At 41.3% G+C, this 22,135-nt stretch overlaps 1 protein-coding gene across 2 annotated transcripts in view; it reads left to right on the top strand.

The window, feature by feature from the left end:
* Positions 1 to 1,321: 1,321 nt before the first annotated feature.
* The window catches only part of ecpas (Ecm29 proteasome adaptor and scaffold), a 109,808-nt gene continuing 88,994 nt past the window's right edge, over positions 1,322 to 22,135 (top strand). The window contains exons 1-2 of one of the 2 annotated variants that reach the window (XM_060839377.1): positions 1,322 to 1,386; positions 19,053 to 19,183. In XM_060839377.1, the coding sequence (XP_060695360.1) occupies positions 1,365 to 1,386; positions 19,053 to 19,183 (153 nt within the window). In that variant the 5' untranslated portion in view covers positions 1,322 to 1,364. Of the gene's footprint in view, positions 1,387 to 7,988; positions 8,022 to 19,052; positions 19,184 to 22,135 lie in introns of those variants that run through there. The other variant, XM_060839385.1, reaches the window with a different exon arrangement.

The raw sequence follows: 22,135 nt of genomic DNA, 5'->3' as shown, positions 1-22,135 counted from the left end.
GTCCAGAGGATGTCTCTGCAGTCCCACAGGCCTTATCCAACCCACAAAAAAAACAAGTAAGTGGATTTGAAATTTGCTGTTAGTTAAATTGAAGGTGTTTGACTTCCACATTTACTGCTGGTAGGCTCACTGTAACAATGGATGATGCAGAAAACAGTATGAATGTGCATGTCTCACCTGTTTCCACAGAGTCCATTTTCCATATTTGAGATCTGTCACCTTCCTGCAGTTGCACCTCCCTAAAGGAGCATAAGATGTCAGCACTGGCTAGGGAAGATAGAAGGAAGAGCAGCAGCACCAACAGCAGTGGTTGCTTATCAGGGGCATCTGCAGTAATTTGCTACTTCATAGAGCAAGTGCATCTTCACAGCCATCCCAAAGTCAATGAATTGTTCAAATTGCACTGTTCTGGGGGCAATAAGGAAGTAAATCTGAGTGAGGTAAGGGGTATATATGGAAATAACTGAGAGGATGCAAAGGAGTAGGTTTGTCAAGAGCAATAGTGTGTGCCCCTATGACTGAGAGCGAACCAGGTATAAAAGGGCATACACATTTGTGTAGCATGGTAGCTCAGTGGTTAGCACGAATGCTTCACAGTGCCAGTAACCTGAGTTCCATAACTGTCTCAGGTGACTGTCTGTGTGGAGTTTGCACATTCTCCCTATGTTTGTGTGGGTTTCCTACCACAATCCAAAAAATGTGCAGGCCAGGTGAATTGGCTATGTTAAATTGTCTATAGTGTTACATGAATTAGTGAGGGATAAATTGTAGGGTAGGGGAATGGGTCTGGGTGGGTTACCGTTTAGAGGGTTGGTGTGGACTTTGTTGGGCCGAAGGACCTGTTTCCATACTGTAGGGAATATAATCTTGCCTGCACCCTCTTCCAGCCTTCCCAAAATCCAATCCACCAGGCAGAAAATACAGGCTGAAAGCCAATCTCCTTTTAGTCCCACTCTTATGTGAAACACAAACAGGATGGAGAGACTCAGCAAGTCAGGTAGCTTCTGCAGAGAAAGAAATAGTCAACGTTTCCTGTCTGCTATAAGCGCTGATAGCCTCATTGAAACAACTGATGGTGCAGCAAACAGTATGAATAAGCATAATTTCTCACTAGTTTTTTTTGTTGAACATATGTTTAGAGATTAATTGCTAGAGCTCAGCACACAAAACCCATACCAAGCACCACGAGCCAGCCGGCTGCCGGCGAGCATACGCATGCTCAGAAAGGCAAGCTGTCATCCCGAGTTTGGGTTGGAATCTGTCCAATGAGAGTGAGCTATGGGAGGGTGCGCGCACGCGGCGTCAGTGGGCGTGGCCCGCGGTTGGGCTCGAGCACGTTGAGTCGGTGTTCCTGCTGCTTCAAGATGGCCGCTCAGGACGAGCTGAGTAAGTTTATAGCGAGAGTTAATGGAGGATGAGGGAGGGGGAAAATCAAGAAGCTTTTATTTATAATAACCATAATAAAAAAAAATCGCACTCTGACATCACCTTACACGAAAGGCCATTAGAGTTATTGTAGTGAGTTCGCAGTCCTATTATTTGTGGTTTTTAATGTGTCTTTTACCTACTAATGAATCCGAGGAGTTATTTTAATTTTAAGTTTCTAAAAAATATATAATGCCTTTTCTCTTTAAAAGATGAAGTGTCCAGGACCCATATCCATATGACACCATTTGAGGAAAAAAATGTGTGGGCCCAGCCCCTGCTACAGTGAAGCACTTTTAAGCCCAGTACTGTCAAGGGTTTAAATTACTGTTGGATAACTTCCTAGACGTATTTTTATTTTGTCAGTAATTTTGAAGGTAGATTACAAGCTATGATATTGCAGTCCTTTATTAAAAGATGCCTTCTAGATGCTTTGGAATGAAATCAAAAGTGAAAGTCCCTGGTAACATTTCTACATAAAAAAACTCTCATTTGAAAAGAAACATATTATTTACACCTGTTTTAATTCATTAGTCTACATCTTAACACCGTTCAGTACATTTGCCATTTTCTTCCACTGGATGTGCATATCATCCTTGTGTAAATTGGAGTTAGATTTTTGAGGAAGTGAGGACTGCAGATGCTGGAGATCAGAGCTTAAAAATGTGTTGCTGGAAAAGCGCAGCAGGTCAGGCAGCATCAAAGGAGCAGGAGGAATCGACGTTTCGGGCATAAGTCCTTCTTCAGCAAATTTTCCTGAAGAAGGGCTTATGCCTGAAACGTTGATTCTCCTGTTCCTTTGATGCTTCCTGACCTGCTGCGCTTTTTCAGCAACACATTTTTAAGTTAGACTTTTGAGGCCTTATGGTTAAGACTGAAACATTTAGACAATCTAAGAATGACCTGGTGCAAACCCATTGCATCAGGTTTCCTTTTATAACTATCAGACCATAACATAAAATATATGCCTCACTTGGTATTATGTTACATAAGCTAGGACCCTGTGCCATTCCTACTTCCTAGTTCTCAGTATATAATTGTGAACTTGGGTCTTGTGGCGAGGTAGTGTCCTTAACTTTGTTTCAGGAGAGCAGGGTTCTTGCCCAAATGTTCTCAAATGTGAACATATTTGAGCATATTGATTAAAATACTTGTAATTGTAAACCCTAAAATTGACTTCTGTGTCTTTCAGTCCGTGAGGGTGGTGGGGTAAAGTATCTAGTGTTTTCCAGCCCTGTTTGCTATTTTGTGATCACAGGAAAAGATGGCTGAGCTTAACTAAGATAACCCTTTTTCACTTGCTTGCACTGTCTTTCACAAGAATCTTCATTTGGGTGAGGTTACAGGGACATCTGAATGGTTGCTGATATGTTCTGAAAATGCTTAGGGTTCCACATTTAAGCTTGTCTAAATTTTTTTGAGTATGAAATTGTACTATAGCCTGGATATAGAATTCACATCACCATGATAGCCTAGATAGTGTTTCATTTCAGATTTTGCCAGTTTTATTGGAACAACTACATGCTGAAAAAAATAAGTTACTACAGGGATTGTTAAACTTGAAGGGATTAATACATTTAATGGGAAAAGAGTGATGCCGACATGAGGGAAGGGCGATCAGAGAGATATGGGAGTAGCATCAGAACATAAAATGATTTGAAATTCGTGTGGAATATAAGCACCCTTATATTTCAGGCTGGCGGTTGGTTCGTCTATTGTAAATTCTGTAGAAACTTTAATCAATGAGCTCAAAAATGATAAACCATAAGAAGAAAGCTTGTATGTTTATAGTTGTAACCTGATGTTCAAAACTAGATTTCCATTATTAATTCAATTCTGGGTATCTATTTAAATGTTATTACATTTTAAGGCTTTATTATATTTTGAATAAATTGATATGTTTGAATTGGCAGTCTGTGCTTACATAATTAAGATTATCATTGCTTATTATTTGGTGGCATTTGTAATGAGGAGAAGCAAAATTAATATTGACACTAAACATCTCTATACTTTAATCCTTTGCAGCAATGATTAAATTTAACTCATAGGTGGACTGGCTGTCTAGTACATTCTGTAAATTGAAATATAGAGTCTGATTACCCAGCTTGAAAGTATCGGACGTTTTCATTGCTGTAGAGGAAAATGGGACGTCACTGAAGATTAATGTATTCTTTTGCAAAACATTGGAAATAAATATGGATTAGCAGTCACTATAAGAAGTTTAATATACATTGGAGTTAAACACCAAATGATAACTTTGGCATTCTAAAAACAAATTATTTTAGCCTAAAATATGTAATAGATCAGGAAAGCAGAAAATACTTAGATTTAAAAGAACAATATCTTGTTTGTAAGCAAATAAGGGGTTGAAATACTAGTTCTTCTGGTGGAATGCAGCAGGAAGGACAAGTTTCATTATTCTGAATATTGTGTTTTTAATTTTGTTTATAAAATGAATTTTTTCGTATACAATTGTGAATTTCACTGTGATGTGAATTCTAGTTAGTTTATCTTACGGACAACATTCCTTCTGCCCCCAGAAGATGCAAATCAAGTGATCCTTAGTCTAATTTACTGGCACTTCCCTACATTACAGCAAAATTTATGGAATGTGAATTGATTTTAGATATCCCAAGGAAATCATATGTTGCAGGACATTAAAAGAACATTAGTATTTCATAGTCAGTGGATATGCCATAAAGCTTTTTACTGACCTCACTGAGAGCTGCCCGTAAAGGTTCAGCAGTCTTAGTCGTGTGGATTTCCCCTTCCTAATGTCAGTTTAAATCTGGCACCAGGTCAAGGGAATCTTCAGGCATTTACCATCATGCAGGAGAAGCAGCCAATTGCACTAACATATTCTCACAGGTGACAAACCAAGAAAAAAGAAAAACTATCTTTTTTTCAATTGTTAACATTCTATAGACAATGAAATAAATGGTTGGAGCATACTAATGCAGAAACCTGACATTTCACAAATATGAATTTTTTTTAGAGTCATTAAAGTTGTGTCAGTAGTAATTAGGAACTCAATATGCAATTTTTTGAGGTTCTTTTGAAAGTGAAACTAAAAACATACAAGTTTCTCCTCAGTTTACCACTTTGTAATTGATTGCAAACTGGAGGAACTTGAGCAGTTCGTCTTCTAGAGAGGGATAGAATCACTGACTGCAGTTTTGGATCTATGTGCTTAATTGTACATGTGCAGAATGCAAATGTTACTGTCAATTTCAGAGGACTAGTAGTGATTTATACTGGCAGTTTTGTTGTCATTACAATTGCAATGTCTAATGTGTGAATGTTCTCACCATGTTATCATCTGTAGAAATTTACATGCTTTGATTTGGGACAGCAGTAATTTCCAAAAAATAAATAACCCTGTATATCACTGAAAAATTATGAGAGCAGAAGGAGAGTCAGAAGTATCTAGCTGTGCTGCAGACATCATGAGTACTGAGTTGACTTGACCGACCACATTATCTTTTCCTGTCTGTCACTTCTGTGTGTTCTTAAGTTCAGTTGTCATTCCAAATAAAGTAGGGAAGTTGATTGTTGTGTTTGGAAACTAGAAATGCATGACTTGGTTCAAATCTGTAGTATCCAAGTCTACAAAGTAAAGTTGCAATTCCATACATTGAGATCTTTTCTGCAATCTAAAATAATTGATTGCCTGCTGCAATAAAAACTTTCACAAACCTAGAATAATCAGCAGCATTTTGGGATTATCTTTGATTAGAGTTTTGAGTTCTGGTTTTAGTTGGGAGCAGTGGAGGTCATGTGACTTCACCACCTCCCTCATTCTGACTTCCTACCCCCATCTCCATTGGTTTTATAATTGAAAATAAAGTTTGAAATTAATAGAAAACCCCAATTTTTAAATGTCCTTGTGATTTTTCACCCCTCCTCCCTTTCGTTTGTTCACATTAGTGCTCTGTGAGGTCAGCTCTTTAATTCCTAGTGGATCAAGGCTAATTCTGGAAGGCTAGCAATTGAATTTTCCTGGTCTATAATCCAGATTGTAAATCATACAATGCACTCAACTCAGTCTGGCCACATCTTATAATCAGTACAGTACTTAATGGATTTATTTTTCATCTTTCAGCAGCCTAACTATCACTACTACATAAAATAAAACTTTTCAGATCCATTCCATTGTATTAACCATTTGCTCCTGTGTAATCTTGATAAGTGAATTATTTAAATTAATAGTCTGTCTTGATGTATGTCCTGCAGATGAAATTCCATGTAATTTAAAACAGTCTTAAAGTTATAGGTTAGTCCAATTAATGTTACATTATATGTCCAGGTAAGTATATTGTAATACCTTTCATAACAACTGAAGTTCTGTTTATTTTTATAGAACCATAGAATTGCACATCACAGGAGCAGGGAATTCAGCCCTTGTGCACGTTTCAGCCCTTTGTAGAGCTATCTAATAAATCCTACTCACTGCACGTTCTTCTATAGTTAGCAAGTTTTGAGAAGATTTGTAGCTCACGTTAAGGTTCTAGATGTAGGTTTGCTCGCTGAGTTGGAAGATTCGGTTTCAGGCATTTCGTCACCATGCTAGGTAACATCATCAGTGAGCCTCTGGATGAATCATTGGTGGTATGGCCCGCTTTTTATTTATGTGAGTGGGTTTCCTTGGGTTGGTGATGTCATTTCCTGTGTGATGCCATTTTCTGTTCTTTTTTCAGGGAGTGGTAAATGGGATCCAAGTCATTGTGTTTGTTGATAGAGTTCCGGTTGGAATGCCACACTTCTAGGAATTCTTGTGCATGTCTCTGTTTAGCTCGTCCTAGGATGGGTGTGTTACTCGAGTCAAAGTCGTGTTCTTCCTCACACTGTCTGTCTGATGGTTTGCTGGGTTTCTTTTGTGAGTTCAAAACACACTCGATCAAAGAGACTACATTGCAAAAGCAAACGCACTGCTTGCAGAGACCAAGAGTTACCAACAAGTGGCGATAGACCTGACCCCACAACTAGAGAGCCAAATCACATCCCTACTCAAAAAACTTCAGGAATCTGGAGAAATAAATAAGACTGACTTCCAAAAAATGAAACCAGACAGATCCAACACGCCACGCTTCTACGGATTACCCAAAACTCTCGAACCAGGAGCCCCCTGCAGACCCATAGTCTCGCTACCTGGAACACCAACCTACAGATTGTCCAAACAGCTACACCAAAGATTAAAACACTTAGTAGAAGACTCATGCCACTCCACCCAAGAATTCCTGAAGACCATCAAATACACCAAGGTAGAAGAGAATGAAATAATGGTCTTCTTTGACGTGTCAGTCTTGTTCACATCAATCAATATCAACCTGGCCAAAGAAACACTTACTACACTACTAGAAGAACCAAAGACACATATACCAAACACCACCAACTGCATCAGCAAGGGCAATATTGTCAAGCTAGTGGACCTATGCCTTACCACCCACTTCACCTTCAACAACAAAACCTATAGACAAACCAACTGAACACCCAAGGGATCTCTGATATCAGGGTTCTTAGTCGACACAGTAATGCAGAGACTGGAACAAACAGTTCTGCCAACCATCCAACCCAAACTTTGGCTCCACTACGTGGATGATACCTTTGTAATCACTAAAGAGAGCAAATTAGAGGAAAACTTCAAGACCATCAATAATATTCTTACTGGCATAAAATTCACTAAAGAGGAGGAAAACTGCCTTTCCTAGATGTCATAGTAGAGCGAACAGCCAATGGGGAACTTCAAACTAGCGTCCATAGAAAAACAGCACATGGGCTAAATATTGAACTACCAAAGCAATCATCGTAACATCCACAAACAAAGCTGCATTAGAAGATTATTTCAACGAACTACCACACGCTGCAGTACAGAGGAACTACGAAGAGCAGAGGAAAATCACCTATACAGTATATTCAAAAAGAACGGGTACGGAATGGACACAATCTGCCGATTTGTCAGCAACAAACCCAAACAAGCAGACAAAATGCATCCAGAAACCCTATCCACTCTCCTCTACATCAAACACATCTCAGAAATGACTGCCAGACTATTCAGACCTCTTGGCATCATGGTAGCTCACAAACCCACCAACTAAAACGGCAGTGAATGAGCTTAAAGGACCCTATACAGACAACAAACAAATGTAATTTACAAAATACCATGCAATATCTGTACCAAACACTATATTTGACAAACAGGCAGAAAGCTAGCTACCAGGATACATGAACATTAAGTAGCCACAAAAAGACATAACCCACTCTCACTACTTTCTTTACATACAGATGAGGAAGGACACCATTTCGACTTGGACAACACACCCATCCTAGGACAAGCCAAACTGAGACACACGAAAATTCCTAGAAGCCTCGCATTCTAACCGGAACTCTATCAACAAACACATTGACTAGGATCCCATTTACCACTCTCTGAGAAAAAGAACAGGACCTAACATCACCACAGGAAATTACATCGCCATCCCAAGGAAACCTACACACAAATAAAAAGCAGGCCATACCACCAGTGCTTCATCTGGAGATTCACTGATGATGTTACCTAGTATGGTGACAAAACGTCTGAAACGGAACCTTCCAGCTCAGTGAGCAAGCCTACATCCTATATAGTACTGTAAATCTTTTAAAATATTGTTACTATTGAACCTATTTCCCAATAATCTTTCAGAAATTGCATTCAAGATCACAACTCATATGAAAAGATTGTATCCTCTTGTTCCCCTCTCATTTACTTCGTCGAGGTCCTTGGTTATTGACATCAAAAGTTATAGCGTCTGTGTTCAGTTTTCAACACGTTTTTTGCAATTTGAATTCATGTAACAGTCACAGTTAAAACATTATCCGGTAGCTGGCTGAATATATCACCTGCAGAATGAATTAGCTTTATTGTCGCATACTCAAGTGAGTAAATTGAAAAGTTTACTAGTCGCCACTTATAAAGCCATCTTAGGTATGAAGGTACCTAGATTGATTCTTCTGTACAAGTTCTTAGGAGAAGAAAATTAGAAAAATAAAGAAAAGAAAAGTCCAGCATTGCAGATTGTAAGAATAAATTAGGAAGTAGAGAAAGAAAAGGTTTGCAACAATGGTTATTTCAACCCAGCCCATGCTGGCACCTAGCCTCCAGTCTGCTTAGGCCTTGACACCAGACAGCGCCAGGCTTCGCCTCAAGGATCTCCTGTTCGGGAGATCATTCAATATCAGAAGTTCAGGCTGAGGCTATGCTAGACCTCTTAAAAACCGCCACGCCAGTCCAGGAGACTGCCACACAGGGTCAGGAGGCAGCCAAGCTGGGTCTGTGCTGAGGCCGAAAGTCTGAGGACCAGAAGGTAAAAAACCGGACTACAATGCAGGCAGTGTCGTGAGTGGTCCAATCTTTGACAGTCCTTCAAAGTGAGTGTAATGCCTATGAACAATTATATTTTGTCCCTTTTACATATTGGACAATTTTTAATGGAAGCCAAGGGCATAAGTGATGGGCATGTTCCTCAAGAGTAAGGAGGATCAGAGAGTAGTTGTAATTCTTGTCAGAATTAATAAGGAAGAGTAGAATGCAGTTGAGTAGAATGTAATGAGCGGTGTGCTCAGCTGTAGCTGAAAGGTTGGAAATAAGCACACCTCCACCGAGCTGTGAAGTTATGACCATATTTTTAGGTGATTGATTTGTTAATTTCTTGCAATATTGCTAGCCATTCAAATGGCAGGCGTGTCACTGGGAGTACTGTCCACTTCTGGGACTGCAGTGAGTCCCTCTGGATTGGACAGAGGGTGGTGGTGGAGGGTTGTTTTTCAGACTGGAGGCCTGTGACCAATGGAGTGCCACAAGGCTCGGTGCTGGGCCCTCTGCTTTTTGTCATTTACGTAAATGATTTGGATGCGAACATAAGAGGCACAGTTAGTAAGTTTGCAGATGACACCAAAATTGGAGGTGTAGTGGATAGCGAAGAGGGTTACCTCCGATTACAACAGGATCTGGACCAGCTGGGCCAATGGGCTGAGAAGTGGCAGATGGAATTTAATTCAGATAAATGCGAGGTGTTGCATTTTTGGGAAAGCAAATCTTAGCAGGACTTATACACTTAATGGTAAGGTCCTAGGGAGTGTTGCTGAACAAAGCGACCTTGGAGTGCAGGTTCATAGCTTTTATAAAGTGGAGTCACAGGTAGATAGGACAGTGAAGGTGGTGTTTGGTATGCTTTCCTTTATTGGTCAGAGTATTGAGTACAGGAGTTGGGAGGTCATGTTGTGGCTGTATAGGATATTGGTTAGGCCACTGTTGGAATATTGCATGCAGTTCTGGTCTGCTTCCTATCGGAAAGATGTTGTGAAACTTGAAAGGGTTCAGAAAAGATTTACAAGGATGTTGTCAAGGTTGGAGAATCTGAGCTACAGGGAGAGGCTGAACAGGCTGGGACTGTTTTCCCTGGAGCGTCGGAGACTGAGGGGTGACCTAATAGAGGTTTATAAAATTATGAGGGGCATGGATAGGAAAAATAGACAAAGTCTTTTCCCTGGTGTCAGGGAGTCCAGAACTAGAGGGCATAGGGTTAGGGTGAGAGGGGAAAGATATAAAAGAGACCTAAGGGGCAACGTTTTCACGCAGAGGGTGGTATGTGTATGGAATGAGCTGCCAGAGGATGTGGTGGCGGCTGGTGCTATTGCAACGTTTCAGAGGCATTTGGATGGGTATATGAATATGAAGGGTTTGGAGGGATATGAGGCGGGTGCTGGCAGTTGGGACTAGATTGGGTTGGGATATTTGGTTGGCATGGCCGGGTTGCACCGAAGGGTCTGTTTCCATGCTGTACATCTCTATGACGCTATGGATGCAAAATTAAGTATGGCTGTGCATTAGGGCCAATCAGGCAGGCCACAATGAGAGGTTCGGGATCAAATTGGGTAGGGCAGCAGTAACTGATGGGAGATCTTCTTTAGTGACTTATCCAAATCTGAGAGACCCACTTGCAAATTCTGTAGCCAGTCGGTCAGTGGTTATCTTCTTTTCTTACTGTGTAAAATACAAGTGATGTCATGAGGAGGGCTCTAAACAGCCATTAATTGACTACTTTTGGGCCTCAATTGCCCCAAGTTTGAGCTCCTTAATAGTATAAAATACCAGTAAGTGACTGATGTGACACTGCCATCTGGAAACCCATCTGGTTTTATGTTGTAATGTACACCAATTATTCCACCCACCACCACCAACACTCCTACCAAGAATCTATTCCTGGGTTTCGAAAACTGGATTTAAGATGCAAATGCTAATCTCAAAATTATATTCAGTTATAAAAGAAGAACCAGATGAGAGAGAATTGTGCTCATAAGGAAGTTCAGGAAGAAAAGATTCACTTTTCTGTGGCTTTGGGCCAGTTCTCTGGCAGAAGAAAATTGTACCAATGACTTTCATTGCGCCTAAGGAGCAAGACAAGTTAATGAAAAAGAGCATTTGAATGGGGAAGGGAGGAAATAACAATGAAAATCACATTTGTTAAACAGAGGGAATTCCGACAGAACCATGGAACATAGAAACTAAAGAACAAAACTGCAGAGTGGTTGATTTAACATCATAAAATGATTTAGGTGATAGCAGTCACTAAACTATGACTGCAATGGTATCAGTTTTGCAACTAAAAGTTCTTACATGTCACATTTGGAGCAATAATAGAAGAAGATTGTCTCAGACACAATGTCATAGTGCTGTATTGGAGTGTAAGGAATATCTGCTGCTGTTGAAGAATGGTTTCTGTTAATTTGCTATCCTGACAGGAACAGAAGGATAGTTTGGTAAATTAATTCTACTTTCATCACAAGTTTCTAATTTGTCTGCATATATTATCCTCAATTTCCTTTCAGCTTACCAGCAGTTGCAACATACCTCTGATTATATGATCTGGTGGTATTCCTCAATATAATCCATTTGTCTGAAAATGTGTTGCTGGTCAAAGCACAGCAGGTCAGGCAGCATCCAAGGAACAGGAAATTCGACGTTTCGGGCCAGAGCCTTTCATCAGGAATGAGGAGAGTGTGCTAGGCAGGCTAAGATAAAAGGTAGGGAGGAGGGACTTGGGGGAGGGGCGATGGAGATGTGATAGGTGGAAGGAGGTCAAGGTGAGGGTGATAGGCTGGAGTGGGGTGGGGGCGGAGAGGTCAGGAAGAAGATTGCAGGTTAGGAGGGTGGTGCTGAGTTCGAGGGAACCGACTGAGACAAGGTGGGGGGAGGGGAAATGAGGAAACTGGAGAAATCTGAGTTCATCCCTTGTGGTTGGAGGGTTCCCAGGTGGAAGATGAGGCGCTCTTCCTCCAACCGTCGTATTGTTATGTTCTGGCAATGGAGGAGCCCAAGGACCTGCATGTCCTCGGTGGAGTGGGAGGGAGAGTTAAAGTGTTGAGCCACGGGGTGGTTGGGTTGGTTGGTCCGGGCGTCCCAGAGGTGTTCCCTGAAGCGTTCCGCAAGTAGGCGGCCCGTCTCCCCAATATAGAGGAGGCCACATCGGGTGCAGCGGATGCAATAGATGATGTGTGTGGAGGTGCGGGTGAATTTGTGGCGGATATGGAAGGATCCCTTGGGGCCTTGGAGAGAAGTAAGGGAGGAGGTGTGGGTGCAAGTTTTACATTTCCTGCGGTTGCAGGGGAAGGTGCCGGGAGTGGAGGTTGGGTTGGTGGGGGGTGTGGACCTGATGAGGGAGTCACGAAGGGAGTGGTCTTTGAGGAACGCTGATAGGGGAGGGGAGGGAAATATATCCCTGGTGGTGGGGTCCGTTTTATTTCCCTCCCCTCCCCTATCAGCGTTCCGCAAAGACCACTCCCTTCGTGACTCCCTCATCAGGTCCACACCCCCCACCAACCCAACCTCCACTCCCGGCACCTTCCCCTGCAACCGCAGGAAATGTAAAACTTGCACCCACACCTCCTCCCTTACTTCTCTCCAAGGCCCCAAGGGATCCTTCCATATCCGCCACAAATTCACCCGCACCTCCACACACATCATCTATTGCATCCGCTGCACCCGATGTGGCCTCCTCTATATTGGGGAGACGGGCCGCCTACTTGCGGAACGCTTCAGGGAACACCTCTGGGACGCCCGGACCAACCAACCCAACCACCCTGTGGCTCAACACTTTAACTCTCCCTCCCACTCCACCGAGGACATGCAGGTCCTTGGACTCCTCCATCGCCAGAACATAACAACACGACGGTTGGAGGAAGAGCACCTCATCTTCTGCCTGGGAACCCTCCAACCACAAGGGATGAACTCAGATTTCTCCAGTTTCCTCATTTCCCCTCCCCCCACCTTGTCTCAGTCGGTTCCCTCGAACTCAGCACCGCCCTCCTAACCTGCAATCTTCTTCCTGACCTCTCCGCCCCCACCCCACTCCAGCCTATCACCCTCACCTTGACCTCCTTCCACCTATCACATCTCCATCGCCCCTCCCCCCAGTCCCTCCTCCCTACCTTTTATCTTAGCCTGCCTGGCACACTCTCCTCATTCCTGATGAAGGGCTCTGGCCCGAAATGTCGAATTTCCTGTTCCTTGGATGCTGCCTGACCTGCTGTGCTTTGACCAGCAACACATTTTCAGCTCTGATCTTCAGCATCTGCAGACCTCACTTTTTACTCGAAGATAATCCATTTGTCTACTTACATTGCATTAACTAGTTCATTTTGAGATTACCGTTACCATGGATGTTTTCTGCACTGAAATCTACTCTTGTACTGCCACATCTAACTGTTTCTATTAAGGCCAAATCATAAACTTACACATTATAGGCCTTTGATGCTCTGCCATTAATGATGAATCTGTAGTGCCAATAGAGATGAAAATATGTGGCAGGAGTCACTTCTTCCTTGTCAGAATTAAAGCAGGATACCTGATGCGTATGTTGGAGTGGTGCTGTTCCTGGGCCATTTATTCTGCAAGGTTACCTCAAAGCATATTTGCTGTCAAAGGTGTTTTTGTTGTAATAGGAGTGTGTCAATTATCTTTAAAACTCAAGCAGGGTTTTCTATAAGGCTGATCTTTAGTTCCACATCATGTAAATACAGTATTATTAACTAAATATGGCAGATAATTTGATTTCTGTTTTCACTTAAGCAATTTATTGTGTTATCCAGATGCACTGTGTTCTTTGTGTTACCTGTTGGGTTTAGGGGCTGTCTCACTCTTTCTGATTGACCTGTGATGACTGGCTGGCAGCATGGCTGTCAATATCAAAAGTCTGATAGACACTGGTATTCCATGGTACTGCACCATCATCTGTAAACAAAACTTCCAAACTGCGAATGCATTTTTACTTTTGGTATGCTAAATATATTGTAGAAATAAGTCATTTCAAATGTTTAGACACCTAAGTAATGTTGTGTTTTTCATGTACTTTTTCTTCATTATCTGAGCTTACAAAAATGATTACTTTTTTCATTGGGTAGAAGAACTCTTTCAAGAGCTGGTCCACCAGCAGAAAACCTCATTTTTATGAGAAGTACACAATTGCTTTTCATTGTATTTCTAATTTTAATCTCCAGGATATCACAAGTGAATTTTCAGTTTATTGATTGGGAATTAATTATGGTTTCTCAGTAGCTGCTCTATTCTGAGGAAAATGGGGAAGTGAGAACATTTTTCTCATTTTCCAATAAGCTAAGGTGAAAACTTAAGCACAAATGAAGTGCCCTCACTACCTGTTAAAACTGCTGTAAGTTGAGAAGTCTTCACATCCAGAGACTTTCCTCAGGTAATGAGTTCTGTTAGTGAGTTGATGGGAAATATTAACTTGTCTCCAATTAAAACTGATCCTGCTAGGCTTTCTTCCATGGGTTAGTGTTAACTCTTATTTAATTCCTGATTCATTGCAATCGTGTCAGAGGAGACATTAGATACATTTTTAATTAATCCATCCTGCATGTTCAAAATTATTGCTACGTTGTTCTGAATGCTCTGAAGGGACTACTTGGGAGTTGAGCCACTGTCTTCCCAATATCATCTTGATATGCCTTAGGATTTTATCATATTCGTTTGATGGATTACTGGGAAGACATTGGCTATAAAGTATTTTACAAAGGCTAAATTTGAGTAGCTTCATTAGTCTTCTGAGCCCAGTTGAATTTCTGTATTACCTCTATGGCTGACACTGGTATAGTCTACTCTTTTCAAGTATACACAGCCTTTCCAGGGTAAATATTCTGTTCCATGTAGCTAACTTATAAATATACGAATACTGATGGCTAAGAGAAGAACTTCTGGCCCTTCTAACCTGTTTCCCAGAGGAAGAACTAGTGATGAAGACAGTAGTTTACACAAGGAAAGATCCACATGAGGTAGCAGGCTACCACTCAACATATCTGATTTTGGATTTTTAGGCTCACTGCAGAAGTACAAACCTGAATGCTCAAATCATCTTTTGGGAAGTTGAAGATTCTGTTTTCTATTTAATACATCTGTATACATCAGAAACCAAGCCAATGTGTAAAGATGTGCAGAAGAAAGTAGAGGCCTTTGAAAAGTGAATGCGAAAACATACATTGGCCATATTTGGGAAGATTATGGCTGAAATTACTGCACAGAGACCGGTATTCCATCACCATGTCATCCTTTATTTGCTTGTGCACAATACACTGGCTGTGGCCAGGCAGCTCAGTCAGTCCCTGAACTCATGTTTTTTTTTTGTTTTTTTTACTCATATACAATTCACTGGCTGTGGCCAGCCAGTTCAGAATCAATCGCCTGAATGTAGGTGATTTGAAATCTCCTGGTTATATTATGTTTGTTTCTTTCTCTCTCAACTTTACCCCCATGCAATAGTGCTTATATTTTCCCTAGCACCCATGGCGTGTCTGTGCTGGTGTGGGGCACAGTGAAAGACAACAGGTGTACAAATCTTTATTCAGTTTCCACCATCAGGAAGAAAGTGACAAGCAATGCCCCTCTCATCAAAGGGCAATGCTGCATGATCAAAAGGTGAAGGGGAGGGCAGGGGTTAAATCAAAATAGAGTTGGAGGGGGAAATAAGACACTTCACTGTCTGCGGTGCCCACCTCTCCCGGAACAGCTCAAAGGTGTTGGTAGACACCGCATGCTCCCTCTCCAGGGACACCCAAGCTTGTACGTAACCACGGAAGAGGGGCAGGCAATCAGCCATAACAAGCCCCTCTACACCCGCTGTCTGGACCTGTTTATGGCCAGTTTTGAACTCCTGTTAATGTGGACAGCCAGGGCTTTCTTGATTGGGGATGTTAACATGGGCCAATCAAGGACCTCGTAGTCAATGAGTTCCAATCAGTACAGTGGCCCAGTGATATCGCCTGACTACTAAACCAACGATCCAGGTGACGTTCTGGGGACCTGGGTTCAAATCCCACTATGGCAAATGGTGGAATTTGAACTCAATAAAAAGTCTGGAATTGAGTCCATGACCATGAAATAAGTGTCAATTTGTCAGGTAATTGAGGGAAGGAAAATGCCATCTTCTCTGGCCTGGTCCGTGCATGATTCCAAGCCTGCAGCAACGTGGCTGACTTGTTCCTTGATTAATTAGGCATGGACAATAAATGCTGGCCCTTCATTCCATAAGTGAATTAAAAAAAAACAAAATGTTCGTGTTTACTCCAAAAGATGAGTGGAGAAGCACTTGAAATTTCAGATCACAAAGAATTCTAAAAGTGACATCCAGAAAAAATGTCATCATTTCAGAAAATAGATCAGAACTGAAAAGCTATGGAGACCTTTTGTAAAAGACAAAGTTGAGGGCAGCACAAAAAGGGGTCAGCCTAAATATGTTTGGAAGACAGTCATGGAACAGTTGCATGCGAGACAGATGAGTATTATCTGGCAAGATTATCTGCAACAGAAAGTTCTACTTTTTGGGGCAGCACAGTAGTTCAGTGGTTAGCACTGTTGCCTCTCAGCACCAGGGACCTGGGTTTGATTCTAGCCTCTGGCGACTGTGTGGAGTTTGCACATTCTCCCCGTGTCTGCGTGGGTTTCCTTTGGGTTCTCTGGTTTCCTCCCATAATCCAAAGATGTGCAGGTCAGGTGAATTGGCCAAGCTAAATTGCCCATAGTGTTAGGTGCGTTAATCCGAGGGAAATGGGTCCGGGTGGGTTACTCCACGGAGGGTCGGTGTGGACTTGTTGGGCCAAAGGGTCTGTTTCCATACTGTGGGGAATCTAATCCTTTAAGAGTATAAACTTAGCTGACAGTATACACCTCATTTGCCCCTCTTCCTCCATCATCATATTTCGAGTAATATCATTTCTCTCAGCCAGTGTCACTAGCAGAATAATTGGTGTTTTATCTCATTTGTGAATTTTCCTGTTTGCAAATTGACTGCCACTTTGCCTTAAAGTAACAGCATTCAAAGGTAATGGGTTTGTGAATTGCTTTAGGGCATTTTGAGAACATGATAAGCTTTGTAAACTATTGTTAAAAAATAAGATTTACATTTATATAATCAAGTTCTGGAAAGATTGCTCAATTAATTATGCTTCGGGAGTTCTGGAAAGATTGCTCAATTAATTATGCTTCGGGCGGTTGTATATAGAAGTTTTCAACACACATTTTAACTTTAAATATCTGAATAAGACTTTGAAGTACAGTTGCAGTAAGATTTAGGTGTTGTTTTTGAGTTATATTTTTTCCCATCACATTGTGAATGCTAAAAAGATCAGACAGACTGCGCAATAGATATTGTAGGTAAACAGCTGTTCTCTTCAACTGCCTCCCCCGCATGGCACATGCACAGATTTATTTATGTAACTGCCCTACAGGAGTGAAGTAAATTTATTTCCCTGCCAGGAGTTGACTACGGGAAATAATATTTTCCACATACATATCGAAATAATATATTTTATTACGTTTATAACATGATGCTTTTAAAACCATATATTAATTGCCTTAGTGATTATTGCTGCACAGCATTCACTGATATCATCTAAATATGTACAGCATGCAAAGACAGCACGATCCATATCTTTTCCTTTGCTTTATTGCTGATTAATTCTGACATGCTGTCTGAAACTTACCACCATGTTCCAATTTGTAGTATCTGACCAAAAACAGTTAATATCTAGTTTACTTTTGAACCTGTTTATTTTAAAAATAGGAATTGTAATCTTAATGAGACTAGCTCTGTCTCGGTCACAGAATAATACATTGCTCATGAAATGAAATTGATCTGCACACCACTTGATTTAACATTGTACATTTGTACACAAATTGTAACATCCTTAGTCCAGAGCATCTGCCTGGGATTTTTTTCTGCAGGTCCTTGCCACTTTCAGACATAACACTCAGTGCTGCAAAAGCCCTGGAAACAAATGGCAAAGAGTTGACCATGAGCCCAAACTTCTCGCTAAGCTTTAAAAACACTTGTAGCAATGAGTGCCAAATCTGCTTGGGATATTTATGCACTAATTTGACACACCAAGAGGTAGTCAAGTGTACCACCTTCTTGAGGTGTTCCTTGAAATTCTTCCACTCAGGTTCAGTGAGTTCTGAGATGGCTGATAGTCTGCAAACTCTTCGACATGTGGGGTGAATGGGGCTTGCTGTCACTGTCAAGGTTGTCCATGTGGTTCCTGATATTTTAGGTCCAAATTTCACTTTGATGAGCGAAGATGCCGATTCATGATTTTATTTAATCATGGTTGTTGCATACTGACTGTCAGTTTTGGCAGATTAAGGCCTTAGTGTACTGACAAGGAGGTTCTAAAACAATTGGTGGCCAAGGTTTGCTACAAGATTTTATCAGATTTTGTGCATGATCACAGGCATGTATAACTCAGTGAATGACCAATTTCTGTGTCTCAGTGTGGGGAAAAACTGGCATTCCTTATGGCTGCTGGGAAGGTGACTAGTGGTTTTAAACTTGCTGTGTTTCTGCTTCTGAACCCAGGCTGACCACTCTGTTTAACATGCATTTCCAACTAGACCAAAAGGTTGGGAAGCAAGAGAAGCAGGGTGGAAAGATGTGGGTGTGTGTTTTAAAATGGATCACATATGGGAAGCATCAGAATACAGACTACGGGTAAGGTGAGAACTTGAAATAGCTGGAAGTGAAGTGTCTTCCAAATGAAGAAGGTGAAGGTTTGCAAGTCTTAAAAGACATTTATAAAGGAGCATATTGTTTATTCTGCAACCATGTGTATTAGAACATCTAGGATCAGCCATATTTCAGAAAAATAAATTTCAAAATCATTAAATGTCTTAATTTGGCACACTTTATGTATACATTTATACCTGGTTCATATACTTGTGGTTAGGCATTCTAACTTTATGAAGTAGAAAATTCTGAAATCCAGAAATGATTTGCCACCCCCACCTCCAAACATTCCAAATTGCAGATTACTGTGTTAAACCTAAATTAAGTAATCTTGAAATGGTGTCCAAATATCTTTAATTTGTCAAAATCCCTGCAATCCTCGGATCAGAAATTAATCAGGTGACAGATTCCTTGAATGACAAAGGATTTTTCATTATCAAAAGATGAATTTCAACCTCTTTGGAAAAAATTGACATTACAAGCTATTTAAGCCAAGAGCTATCTGCAGTCTGTTTGTAAACAGTGTACCTAATTAGTGACCTATATTGTATGAAGTACTGAATTTTGTTTCATATGTTTTAGATCAACTTGAACGAGTCTTTATGCGCCTTGGCCTTGCTGAAACAGATGAGCAACTGCAAAACATAATCTCAAAGTTTCTTCCTCCTGTTCTGCTAAAGCTATCTAGTGTTCAGGAAGGAGTGCGTAAAAAAGTAAGTTTATATTACACTCTTTGTTGTTAAAAGTTATAGTCTAACATTTTATGTTTAAATAGTATTACCTGTTTCTATTTGTGAAAATTAATCAAGGAACTGGGCTTGATCATTTTTCAGTTTTCTTACTGTGAATAGATCTGAAGAAGTTTGCAGTGATAGAGTAAGAGATCAGACTGCGGACAAACTTGCAGATGAGAAAGATTTTAACTTTGAAACCTTTGGAGATCAGGGCTACTGAAGCTTGCTAGAGACAGGTATGTGAGATAGACTGCCAAAAACAATCTTGCAGATGAACTTTAACCCTCAAATACAGAGAAGAAAGTCAGTAATGGTGAAATAGGCGTCTAGGAAATGGATGGTCTTAATGGTGACTAGGGTATCAGGTTTGAAGTCCCACACAAGTGATTAGTCTTTCTAAATCAGATCAAGTAATTTCTTATTCATTCTTCTTTGATGTAGGCATCAAGGGCGAGGCCAGAGTTTATTGACTATTCTTAATTGCCCAAAGGGCAGTTAAGAGTCAGTAACATTGCTCTGGGCTTGGAGAAACATGTAGGCTAGACAGGGTAAGAATTGCGGATTTCCTAAAAAAGTGTTACTAAATCAGATATGTCTTTATAACAATTAGTTGTCATTCAGACCCATGACCCCAGAACATTAACCTGGGCCCCTGGGTTACTGGAGTTTAGATCAGAGTGATGCTGGAAAAGCACAGAAGGTCAGGCAGCATTTGAGGAGCAGGAATATCAATGTTTTGGGCAAAAGCCCTTCATTAGGAATGGAGGCAGGGAGCTTCCAGGGTAGAGAGATAAATGGTGGGGGGGCAGAAGGTAGCAAAGAGTACAATAGGTAAATGGGGGTGGGGATGGAGGTGACAGGTCAGAGGAGAGGGTGGAGTGGATAGATGGGAAGGGAGACTGGCAGACAGGTCATGAGGACAGTGCTGAGCTGGAAGGTTAGAACTGGGGGGTAAGGTGGGGGGGAGGGGAAATAACAAAACTGGTGAAGTCCACATTAATGCCCTGGGGTTGAAGTGTTCCATGGCAGAAAATGAAGCATTCTTCCTCCAGGTGTCGGCTGGTGAGGGAGCGGCGGTGGAGGAGGCTCAGAACCCACATGTCCTCGGTAGAGTGGGAGGAGGAGTTGAAATATTGGGCCACAGGGTGGTGGGGTTGATTGGTGCGGATGTCCCGGAGATACGAGGAGGCGTCCAGTCTCCTCAATGTAAAGGAGGAGGCCACATCGGGAGCAACGGATACAATAACATTCACCAGTGTCATTGGTGGATGTGCAGGTGAAACTTTGATGGATATGGAAGGCTCCTTTGGGGCCTTGGATGGAGGTGAGGGAGGGGGTGTGGGCGCAGGTTTTGCTAGTCTAGTGAAATTACCATTACCTCACCACCACCCCTGTAAAATTGGGGATGAGAAGGTTCTATTCAGTTTTCCAAAAAAATGAAAGATACAACTCCAAAATGAAAAATGGTTACTTTAATCTGTGCATTTGTCGATTGACTAAGTCTGTAAGGCATTTTCAATACTGTAGAAGTTAATACAGCATGGAGATAGACCCTTCTGTCCAACTAGACAATACTGACCATGTTCTCAAATGAAACTAGTCTCATTTGCCTCCATTGGCCCATATCCCTTCAAACCGTTATTATTAATGTATTTATCGTAAATGTTGTAATTGTACCTGCAGCCGCTACTTGCATTGGCTAGCATTTGTGTAAAAAAAAGTGCCCCTGATGTCCTTTACAAATATTTCTCCTCTCATCTTAAAAATATGCCCTCTTGTTTTGAACTCCTTCGGGAAAAGACCTTTGCTATTCACCTTATCTGTGCCCCACATGATTTCATAAGCCCGTACAGGATCACCCCTCAACTTCCTATGCTCCAGTGAAAAAGGTTTCAGCCTATCCAACCTATTTTTATGACTCAAACGCACAATTCCCAGCAAAATCCTAGTAAACTTTTCTGAACCCTCTCCAGTTTAATAGTAACCTTCCTATAACAGGGTGCCAGAACCGCATACAGTACTACAGATGAGGCCTCACCAATGTTCTGTACAACCTCAACATGATTTCCCAACTCCTATACGCAAAAGACTTGAGCAATGAAAGCAAGCATGCGAACTACCTTCTTAACAAGCCTGTCTACCTGTGATGCTAATTTCAAAGAATTATGTATCTGAGCCTCTAGGTCTCTCCGTCCTACAACGCTACTCAGGGCCCTACCATTAACTGTATAAATCCTGCCCTTGTATTGCATTTTGGTAAAACAAACCTTGTATTTATCCAAATCAGACTCCATCTGCTACTCTTCCATTAGCTCATTTACCAAATTGATCAAGATTTCTTTGTAATCTTAGATAACCTTCTTCACTGTACACTACAGCACCAATTTTGCTGTCATCTGCAAACTTTTAACTAAGCCTCCAACATTTTCATCCAAATCATTTATACAAATAGTAAGCAAAAGTGGACCTAGTACCAATCCCTGTGGAACACCGCTAGTCACAGACTTCTAATCCCAAAATCAACCCTCCGCTGTCACCCTATGTCTCCTGCTGTCAAGTCAATTTTGTTTCCAATTGACAAGCTCACCTTGAATTCCACGTGATCTAATTTTAACAATTAATCTACTATGCTGAACCTTGTTGAAGGCTTTACTAAAGTCCGTATAAACCACTTCTACCACTCTACCCATATCAATCATTTTGGTTAGTTCCTCAAAAAATTCTATTGAGTTTGAGAGATACGATTTCCCTCCCACAAAACCATGCTGACTATCCTTAATCAGTCCTTACCTCTCCAAATGTATATTAATCCTATCTCTCTGATTCACCTCCGACAACTTACCAACCACCGATGTAAGGCTCGGAGTCTACACTTCTCAAGCGTCTCCATATAGCCTTTCCTAAATAAAGGCACAACATCAGCCACCTCCA

The sequence above is a fragment of the Hemiscyllium ocellatum genome, chromosome 2, assembly GCF_020745735.1.
Source record: "Hemiscyllium ocellatum isolate sHemOce1 chromosome 2, sHemOce1.pat.X.cur, whole genome shotgun sequence".
NCBI classification, from domain to species: domain Eukaryota; kingdom Metazoa; phylum Chordata; class Chondrichthyes; order Orectolobiformes; family Hemiscylliidae; genus Hemiscyllium; species Hemiscyllium ocellatum.
Note: the sequence above shows the minus strand (reverse complement) of the source record. Positions and strands in the feature narration are given on the sequence as shown.